Source organism: Echinops telfairi, unplaced genomic scaffold, assembly GCF_000313985.2.
Source record: "Echinops telfairi isolate 266 unplaced genomic scaffold, ASM31398v2 ScPeMD7_22;HRSCAF=79, whole genome shotgun sequence".
In the NCBI taxonomy this organism is placed as follows: domain Eukaryota; kingdom Metazoa; phylum Chordata; class Mammalia; order Afrosoricida; family Tenrecidae; genus Echinops; species Echinops telfairi.
Genome location: NW_022103919.1, coordinates 1,525,544 through 1,536,357, shown reverse-complemented (window position 1 = coordinate 1,536,357; position 10,814 = coordinate 1,525,544). Strand labels below are relative to the sequence as shown.

Here is a 10,814-nt window from a genome sequence, read left to right as displayed (position 1 = left end):
CCCTCTGTTTCCTCTCCACACTCTCCCTCCCTATCTAGGAGCCCCATTGAGCCTGTAGTCTCTGTGGCCCAGGAGTGGACAGGGGCTGGCGTGCCTCTGTGCAGGCGGGTGGGGCCCAGGCTCCAGAGCCATTACATCCAGCTTGGAGGCCCTCTCGGTAGGAGGGGGCGGGCGGCAGAGTGGGTGACCTGCATTTGAGCAGTCCCCACTACCGTGCATGGCGGGCTGTGATCGGAAGAGCCGCGCTAATGTCTTGGCAGCAGGGGGTCGATTGCTACTTTCTCCAAACTCATCAACACAATCTATTATTAATACTTCTCCAAAGGCTCTGCGCCGCCATTACAGAGGCAGCGCCAGCCACTGGGGGCGTCATCTGTTATCTAGATTGCAAAAACTCGGGAAATAAAACAAACCGCGTGCACTTTATACAGGGAATGCGCCATCCGTCTGGTCTCTGAGCATCTCTCCACCCAATAAAACATCGGGGGGGATGCCATGAAATACTCGCTCCCAATTACCGTACTGCCTTTGTCTGCATGCTAACTGTGGGGGTGGGAGGAGTTGGGGGGGGGCACCTGCAGGGTTCCCTCCTTTCCGCAAGCCCCCCATCCTCTCCCTCCATCTCCCTCCACTTCCCAGACCCAGCCACTGAGCCGTGGGAGGCTGAGCCAGCAGAGCTGGCATTGGGTGGGCGCTCAAGGCCAGGCTTCACCACTTGCTGGCCAGTGACTGGGCGGAGAGTTTTCTCAGAGCCTCAGCTTACGCGTTTGTATAATGGGCTCAACCACACTGGCTGCTTGGCAAGGTACAGATGCAAGGAGTGGGTGGGTATGCTCTGTGCACTGCGGCCGGCTGCATGAGCCTGGGGCACGCCGGCCACTGCAAGTCCTGACAGGACATGGCGAGTTGCTCCCCAGGCCTTCTGCCCGCCTTCACCTTGCCTGGTGGGAACGACCCCAGCAGAGAGGAAAGGGCTGGCTGAGATTCCAGCCAGGTCCTGATTTCCATCCGGACTGGCCCACTGATCAGCACTGAGACCGTGGGCGGGTCATGGTCTCCGTTTCTTTATCTCTAAGGTGGGGGTGAGAGTTCCCACGCCTCAGAATTATGCTGGGGATTTGCGATGGATGTGTTTCTTCAGGATGCAGGAGCGGGTGGGGCAGAAGAAGTTCTCGCCTCACCTGGGGCAGGAGGCCTCCACTCTATCTGCTCTGTGCTCTCCAGTAACCTGACGGCCACCAATCCAGGGGGGCAGCTTCCTCACACCTCAGGCACACAGGCTTGTGGGTACTCTACATCACACACACACACACACACACACACACACACACACACACACACACACACACACACACACCACGGGTGGCTTATGCTGCTTTGACAGCCTAGAACACCATCCACCATCCACCACCCCCTCCCCCGGCAACCTTTGCGTTGGCAAACTCCTGTGAATCTTTAAGGGTTTCCTATAGGCATCACTTCCTCCAGGAAGGGCTCCTTAGTCTGAAGTGGATGCCTCCCTCTCTGAGTCCCCATTATAACCCTTCCCAGAGGATTCTGGGTCAACTTCCCTGTTCTCCCTTCTGCCATGGCCACCTTCAGAGCAGAGCCCGGGGCCCTACACGCTCTAAGGTTATGAACACTGCACTAATCCAGTCCTGCTCTGCTTCGGGTTGTCAGTCCTGACCCCAAACCTGGTCTTATGGGAGTGGGGGCAGTGTGGAGGCTGTGGGAAGGGAGAGAAGGTCCTGGGGTTTCATTCTAGTTCCGTAACTTTCTTGCTGTGTGACTTGGACAAGGCATTTAACCTTTCTGAGCCTCAAATTCCTATCTGTAAAGTGGGAATGATTGGACCTACCTATTGTTGGGCAGCTGTCCACGAGGCTGGTGGTTCAAACCCACCAGCCACTCTGTTGAGAGAAAGACGAGGCTGCCTGCTCCCAAAACATTTTACAAGCCTGGGAGTCTTTCTAGGGTCCCTGGGAGCCAGAATGGACTCAGTGGCTGTGACTTGGTTTGCTGTGGGTCACTGGGGGGCCCCGGGCAGCACACCCAACACATCCCAGGAGCCCACCAGGCACCGCACGCTGCCTTGCCTCTGCCCAGCCCCACTCCAGCTTGTGTCCAAAATGCTTCTGTTGACCACCTAGGGTGACCACCTTGGTGACTCCTGGGAGCAGTCTCTCTGACACAGGGCCTACAGCTCCCAGCCACCCCTCCCTCTCACAATCACCATGGGCCGGCGTCCACCTTTCTGGCTGCGGTGTGGGCCTCTGCTGTTACATGGTGTGAGCACACCGGCCTTCCCTGCCTGCCTGTCTTGTTGACACTTATTGGGTGATGCTAACGCCGAGGTATCTTCTACCTGTATCAGCTCAGCAAGTCCTCCAGGACTGGAAAGGAAGATGCTGTTTCTATCCTCGTTTTACAGATCAGGACACAGCCAGGGAGCAGAGGTCGGGTCACCGCTCAAGGTCTCCCAGTGCATCCCACTGCACTCTCCCTCCCTCTTATTGTGCACATCCAGGGCCTGTGCCCTGTGCTATTCTGGGACCACATCTCACCAGGAGGCTCCTGGGGCAGGGACCCGTTCACCCTGAGTCTGCCCTGCCCAGCAGGAGTCTGAACCCGGAGGTGGAGCAGAGTGTGTGTCTATGTGTTAAAAACCAAACCCATCACACTGTCCTACCCGACCCCACCCCAACACGCGCATTGTTCCCTACCCCCATCCCACCCCTGTTGGGATCATCTGTGATAAAGAAGATTAAAAAAAAAGGATAAAAGAAATCCCATCTGTAGGGACATCTTTTTCTTGAAGAGTCCCAGGCTGTGAGACTATTCATCTACATCCCCTGAGTTTGTATTGGTCTAGCCGTTTAATGCCCAATTTATTAGACTCATAAAACTAATAAACAAAACTCTGAAAACCAATTTTTCTAGAGCATTTGAACATGGATTATAAATCTGATTAATTCATTTCTCTTACACCATCCACAGCTGCAGGGACGAATGTCCTGATGACCTCTTTTCTTCAGTAAAGCTGGCTTCCTGGTGTCATGGGGACATCCCGCCTCTCTGCGGGGGGTCTTCACCCCCAGATCTCAGGGACCAGGAGCATGCACCAGGCTTGCGATACTTGCAAGGTCCCTGAGACAGACCTTGTGGGAGGCCCTTTTCCTCTTTGGGCCTCAGTTTTCCGTTCAGTCCAACTGGGATGGCAAGAGAGGCCACCTCCCAGGGCCAGCCTTACAAACGGGGGCTGTGACCACTGCCGTCATCTCGTCAAGACTTCCATCAGCACCATTCACCGCTCGACGTGCACGCTCCACCCCACCACGGCAACGTACCGTCCTCACAACCACCCCGGGTCCCCACTAGCCAGCCTTCGGTCACCACCTCCTCCTACTCCATAACCACTCTCTGCTGATCAGTGGACAGCGCCCCCTCCCGGTTCCTTGGGGAAGAAACACCTAAAGTCTCAGCTTGCCATTTCATCAAGCCAATGAGATCACATGCCCTCTTCATTTTTTTCAGTGTCCAAGAGCACCCAGCCACTTGGGACTAGTGCCCAAGGACCTAATCATGGCACTCAAGGCCCCACCGGCCCTGCCCCACCTGGCCTCAGGCCCTCTTGCTCATGTACCCAAGTTTCTCGTCACTCCTGGAACAAGCAAGTCCCTTCCTGCCTCCTTAGCACTTGAAACATCCCGTCTGCCTGCCTCTAAGGCTGATCTGCTCTTCCTCTCCCCTTTGCTTCCTGTTGAACTCTTCTTCATCCTTCAAGGCCCAATTTGAGTTGCCTTCTCTGTGCAGCCTTCCTTGATGCCCAACAGACTCAGTCACTCTCTAATTGTTTGTTTGTGTGTGTGTTTTAAGTCCCCACAGAGCAAAAGACCAAAGGCTGTGTTAACTCCCCTGTCCCCCACACCCACCCGAGGTGCTAGTATGCGGGAGGAGCGCGTGAGTGTGGAATGCATAGACAGCCTTGTTAAGAGATGAGAATGGGCAGGCAGGTAGGACAAGAGAATATTGGGTCCTTCACTTTTGAGGTTCCAAGAATGCCACAACCTAACAAGATAAGGTAAATGCATCTCTCTCCCCACCCCACCGCCCAAACTTAATAACTCCCTGACTTGGAATCTAGTTGCCTAATTCTTATCGGTGAAGTTCCAGGCATGCTTTCTGTTAGGGGATTGGGGCTCCAGCGACATTTCGGCCCTGTGATAAGTCTAGCCCCGTGCAGGGCACTGCAGTGACATCCGTATATCCATGCTCGCCCTCCCAACTCCAGTCTGGGCTTCACCATGGTCCCCCCATACAGGTTCTAGAATGTTCTCTTCCTCACCTGCTCAGATCACTGGGAATATGCTCCTGCTGTCTGTCTGTCCCTTGGTAGGTATGGACATCTGCCAGGCTTCATCCATGGCCACAAAGGGAGGGGGGAGGGGCGATTCTGGGTCTGATGTCTTTTAGGACCTATCCAGGCCCAAGCCCCACAACCCTGGGGCTGTGCACTCCACAGCCCCGGAAGCCTCCTCCTCGCTCCACAGGAACCACAGCCCACCTATCCTCAATGGCTATACTCTTAACTCATTGCCACCCAGTTGGTGTCCACTCAGAGCAGTCCTGTAGGACAGAGCAGAACTGCTCCAGTGAGTTTCCAAGACTGTAGCTGTTTATGGAGTAGAAAGCCCCGTCTTTCTCCTGTGGAATGGCTGGTGTTTTCGAACCGCTGACCTGTGGGGTCCTGGTTATACCTCAGTAAAGCTCACAGAGGCTGACTCTGAGGCACATGCCAGATGCAGGGGAAGCATCAGGTCTAGCTTTGCCCCGAAGCTGGCATAGCAGGATGTGTGCTGGGAAGGGGCACACTCAGTGACTTTGAAGGGGTGACACTCAGCCTGGAGGAGAGGGGCGAGGGGTGGGGCTGGGATGGGGGCTCCTGAAGGAGGTGAAGAAGCCGGAGGAATAGGTGTGAAGCCACCTCCACTCTCCGAACCTGTCTCCCTAGCTGCAAATGGGGGTGACGGTCCCCACCTTATTGACATTGGTCCCTCTAGACTGGCTCCCATCAGGGGCCCGCTGTGGAGCACCAGGACCTGGCCCGGCACACTGGGGGTGAGCAGGGAGGTTGACTTCTGTGACCAGGGCTGAAGTGAGAGTTCACAGGAGCTGGGGGACAGCGGGACCCTGGGCACTCTTAGAGGCCCAGCTGTGCCGCCATGGCCTGCCTGTCATGTCACTTGGAGGAGCTGATAGGGTGGAAGCAGTCAGAGGGAGCTGCTGCCTGGTCTCCTCCCTGTCCCAGTCGATGACATCTCCCCCACGTGCCTGCCGCGCCCTTATCATTCCGGGAGGAGCTGTTTTTTATTTTGAGACAAAAAGGGGCCTGTTGATGGGAATCCAACTCAAACCAGCTGCAAACATCTGCTTTGATGCGGCGGCGGCGGGCCGGCCGGGCGGGCGGCAGGAGCCGCAGGCGGGGGCCCGGTGCGCGCGTCAATCACGCGGCTGGAATGCACGGCGGAGCCGGGCGCTCTGACCGTTCGCCGCCGGCGCGCGCGCCTCGCAGGGCCTCTCGGCAGCCTCGCCGGGCCGGGGCCGGGCCTGCCGCGAGGGCTGCCCCGGTGCTTCCTGCGGGCGGCCGCGCAGACACAGCTGTGCGGGGCTGCCGCCTCCTGGGCCCTTTGATCCGGCCTGGGACGCTGTCGGGAGGCCCGGGCTGAGGCTGGAGGTCACGGGCCAGCGGCAGGGAAGGGCGGGCACAGCCGGGAGCCCCGGGACCATTCCGCGGCCAGCCGGCCCAGACATGCACGCGTTCAGTTGATCCCACAAAGATTTATTTAGCTCCTACTATGTGCACCGAACTGGCCGCTGGGCGGGGATGAAGCAGGGAGCCCAAAGGCCATAGCTAGTCTGCGCCCCAGGGGGCTCCCTGTTGAATGGGTCTGAGACAGGCAATGGGGAGATCAATCGGCAGAACACAGAGTGTAATAGACGGTGACAAAGTGATGAAGAAAAATGAGGCGGGGACAGTCGAGGGAGTGGCAGGGGCTGCAAGTTTAGGGAAGACAGTTGTTACTGAGATCTGACACTTGAAGGAGGCTGTCCACCCACGGATGCCTGTGGGCAGGAGGGTCCAAGCAGAGGGGCAAGTGCAAAGGCCCTGAGGAGGGTGGGCCTGGGGTCAGAGGCTGCTGAGAGGGATCTGACCAGCCAGGGGGGAAGGAGTAGGAAGTCGGGGCAGGGAAGAATGGGGTTGGGGGACAGATGGGGGACAGATGGGGCTTTTCCTCAAGTGAGATGGGAGCCCTGGGCGGGTTGTGAGCAGAAGGGCACGTGATCTGACTGACATTTTAACCGGATCCCTCTGGCACCAGAAGGGAGAAGAGTCTGGGGGAGGCATTGAAAGTGATTGCAATAATCCAGGCCAGGCTTAGACACGGGCTTGGACATGAGATGTGAGAGAAACAGAGGCAGGGATGAGGCTGGAGTTTGGGGGCTGAAGGAACTGCAGGGTGGGGATGTCATGAAATGGAATGGAGAAGAGAGGAGCAAGAACAGTTGGTGTGCGGGCCAGGGAGGGGAGAATTAGGGGTCCAGTTCTGGACGTGTTAAGTGCGAGCTGCCCTCTAATCTAATTAGTCGTGTGGATGGATGTGTTCTGGAGAGGCCCAGGCGGGAGATGGCCAATCAGGAGCGTCCAGGACACATGCACACTCAGAGAGAGCAGCCTCACTCTCCTGAGGGCCTTCAGAAGGAGCTGCTGTGTGCATGGGCTTGGCCCTTGATGACCTGTCACCACCCATGGGACTTTGACTCCTGTGGGTGGGAAGGAGACTTAGACTCTGCTGCCTTGTCATTTGGGGGTATTAGAGTCACTAAGAGTCACTCCATGACAGTGAGTGAGTGAGGGGGGGGCGGGTCCCTCTGAAGGCCAGGCCTCCCTGGTGCCAGAAAGATGTCCTTATACCATCAGGGAAAGACACTGGTCCAAGGCAGGTGGGAGGTGACACTTCAGGTCCCTCTGACCATTTTCCCATGAGCCCCTTCTAGCCCAGCATGAGGCCCTAGTCCAGGGCAGAAGAGCTGCCAGAAAGCCTGGGCCAATGGGCCACAGAGAGTCTGATGCCATTTGTGAAATGTTTTTTCTGGGCCAGGCGCCGGGCTAAAGCTTTGCCCATATTATTCCATTAACCCTTAGGCTGATTCTCCTCCTTCTTCTTTCTGTCCCCTGTACTGGCAAAACATTCATTGCACATTTATTGAGCACTTACTATAAGCCAGGCCCTGGGCTGGGCCCACAGTAAGGACTTCTTCCTCCCATCTGTTTATCAAGCCCCCCTTTGAGCTGCTTTCAGGTTTCTGCCCTCATCACTGAGGTCCTAGCTCCTGGTTGCCAAATCTAGCAGCAATTATTATGAGCTAGAATTTAATGCTTCCCACCAAGCCCTGGGGCTTATCTGCACAGGAATGGCTCCCCATAAGGCCCCAGGGAGACAGGCACTGAGACTCTTCTTTTATAAGGGAAGGAAGTGATACTTGGAGAGGGTAACACAGCTGCTTAGTTCAAAGCTAGGATTCCAATCTGGGCTCCAGAGCTCCTGTTTGCTCTTCCTTCCTTGGTGCCTGGTGCTCCCGATGGTTTCCTGGTTCTTGAAGGGCTCTCCTGCCTCCACCGCCTCCATCCTGAGCATTTCCTCCAAATATCTCTGAGTGCCAGGGCCCATGATCTGGGCTGCGGCTGGAGAGTGGGGGCTGTGGCAGATCACGGGTGGAAGATGAGAAACTCCAACACCAAGGCATGTGAAGGCGATTGGATTTTACTCCAGGGTCCTTGGGTAGCCAGAACAGCTCGGGTTAGCGATATGTGACCAGATGGCTGGGGGATCCAGTATGGAACTCGATGGGGGTAAATATGGTCGTCTCTAACCTGAAGAAGGCAAAGCTCCTCTCTCACCTGGAGAAGGAAACTTTTAACAAATGACAGAGATTTGAATGGGGGATGTAGTGGGCTGACTGGGGACAGGTGTGTGCCTGGGCTGTGTAAAGACATAAAAGCAAGCATAGAGACCGTTCTGGGAGGAAACAGTTGAAGAAGCAAAAGCTGGAGGGGACAATGGAGGTCATGTTCAGGGTTAGGGAGACAGTGGGCCAGTGTGGTAGTTACATCATCTGGTGTCAATTTCAGGATTCAGAGTGAAGGGGTGGAGTCTAGGCTGTCAATCAGAATATAGCCAATGAGGCCTCCATGTGGGCATGGCCTTCCTCTGAGGATTCTGGGAATTCCTGTATTCCTCTTTGGAGGCGGGAGACAAGCTCACTCCCTGACAAGACACATGGTACTATGCTGAAAGACCCCGTGCCCTGGAACTGGAGGAGCCATGTGGAGACCCCTGCCAGCACCGAGCTGCTTCTACCGCCTCTGGATCCACAAGATTTTTCACCCACTGGTCTGTGATCTTCCTGCATTTGGCGTCATTACATGTGTTTCGTGAGTCTGAAGAAGACTTTATAGATTGGTATCAGACATATGGGCTAATATTGGACTTACGGACTTGATCTGGCCTGGGCTGGGATGTTTTCTCAATATTCAATTGCTCTTGTATATAAAGCTCTTAGACACCTGTGCGTGTCTATGAATTTGTTTCTTTAGTCTACGCAGACTAACGCAGCCAGTCAGGTTGGAGTATACGTGAGCAAGGAAAACCCTTCCTCGAATGTTGAGCTATGAATAGTTGTATACCTATTAATCCATCCATTCACCGACCCACCCACCCATGAGTCACCCATCCGAATAGCTAGCCAGTCAACCAGTCTTCCATCTTCCTATCCCTTCATTTACCATCTACCCACCCATCGCCCTCTCAACCATGCAAGCAAGCATCCACCCATGCATGTATTCCCCCAGTACATAGGAGCGACTCAGACCTGTACAGCTAATCTGTACCAGACCTGTGCCATGATTCCTCCTCTAGAAAAAGTAGAAACTGCCGTTTGAGTCTTTCGTTATAGGGCTTGTTGATTCCACAAGCATTCACCAACACCACCCCCCACCGTCTTGGCTAAGAGATGTGCTAGGTGATGGAGAATGAGCAGGGAACAAGACACTGGTTCACCGCACTCAGAGAGCTCTCTGGGTAACGGGGAACACGGCATTCCCGCAGCGAGGGGGTCTCACAGGAAGACTCAGGGAGTGCATGCCAGCTCACTAAGGTTATGTTTTTGCCTTACCATGTTGACCCCCAGGACTCTGGACATCCTGTACCTATATAGATGACAAGCACTTTAATTATAGTTATAACCACATTGATACATTTCCTTTGAGCTTGTGTTTTCTGCAATAAACTCCATTAAGGCAATTTAATTCTTTTGATCAATTTTCTTTCTAGCACACTTAAATAATTTAAGACATTTTCCGTTTTCATTTTTATTTTACTAAATTATCTTCGTGGAGATGAATCATTTTCCACGAACACTTTTCAATAAAGGTTTGCCCTGTCATTGGGTGTGAGCTCCTCTTGGATGCCACCCATGATCAGGGTTCGACTCTCCAGAGAATTTGGAGCCAGGGGCACAGTTTACCAGGAGCACTTGCAGTGTTGGCAGCTGCATTTTGTTCTGATGATTGGAACCAGTTTCTTTCCCTCCCCCCCATGGCGGTGGGGTGGGGAGGTGTCAGGTAGGTATTTTTCAGAATCACCAACCAACCACCCAAAGTTTAGTATAACCTTGACCAGAGTTAATGAAAACATACTCAGGGTCAAAATCAGGAAGTCAAAGCAGCCTTGGGGGTGTCATATGTTGGGTTCAAAAGTCCAGCTTCAGCGGGCATCCCACAGAACAAGCCTGTCCCTTCTTGCCTTCCAGACACTCAGAGAGTGACCCACGCCCAGAGACCACCCCTTCCCTTCTTGTTAAAGTTCCTCAGGTGCCTGTGGCTCTTTCTTCACATTCTCCTCACCGTTGGAATGAGCCTGACTCCACACATAGTCCCGAAAACCTGCCACCCAGCCACTCAGTCCTGCAGAGGGGAGAAACGGCCTCTCCTCCTTCATTGTCCACTGCATACTTTTCCTTACACAACCCAAAACAGCACTAGCTGTGTTCATCCCTAGCTAAGGACCTCACTACCCAGTCTCTTCACAAAACCTTCACTAAGTGGCCCCTCCCTCCTGCACTCTACTCACTCACCCACCCACCCACTCACTCACTGCAGGGACCATCCAGTGCCTCACTCCAAGGGGCTTCACTGAGGCCTCATGGCGTCCCCAAGAAGTAAGAATCCCTTTCTTAGCCAGGCCAAACAGCTAGGGGTGGGGGACTTGAGCCAGGGCCCTCCCAGATCAGACTAGCTCTTCACTGGCTTAGAGCCTGCCCTCCTGGAGGCCCTGAGGGGAGAGCAAGGGGACTGAGGTTTAGGAGCTGGAGAACTGTGGGTCCCCACCCCCTAGCCCCCACTAAGTGGCCTGGCTATGCCCACTGACTTTGCCCGGAGCTACAGGCACGGTGTGTGGGTAGCTCTTATCCCCCAGCTGGGGGGCCTCTGGGGCCTGCGAGCTGAACCTGCGAAATGGGCTCCTCAGACGGGGCAGCACGTGGCTGAGCGGCGGGGAACCTTGCAGGAGGGGAAATTCTGAAGGAGGCACTGGATGTGTGGGGCGGGGAGAGGGCAGTTGCATCCTACCCCACACCGGGGGCCCTTTGCAAGAAGCGGATCTGGGAGCCCACAGCCTTGGGTCGGCGTCGGCTCCGTGCGCTCGGGCCCCAGCCGGCTGGGGGGAAGCGGCGGTGGATCCGGGCCAGCGCCGGGG

At 55.2% G+C, this 10,814-nt stretch overlaps 1 protein-coding gene across 1 annotated transcript in view; it reads right to left on the bottom strand.

Annotated features, from left to right (window-relative positions):
- LMX1B (LIM homeobox transcription factor 1 beta) overlaps positions 1 to 10,814 on the bottom strand; it is a 22,393-nt gene that overhangs the window by 10,957 nt on the left and 622 nt on the right. Inside the window, exon 2 of the mRNA XM_045288507.1 lies at positions 5,544 to 5,705. Coding sequence (XP_045144442.1) covers positions 5,544 to 5,705 — 162 coding nt within the window. The remainder of the gene's footprint in view (positions 1 to 5,543; positions 5,706 to 10,814) is intronic.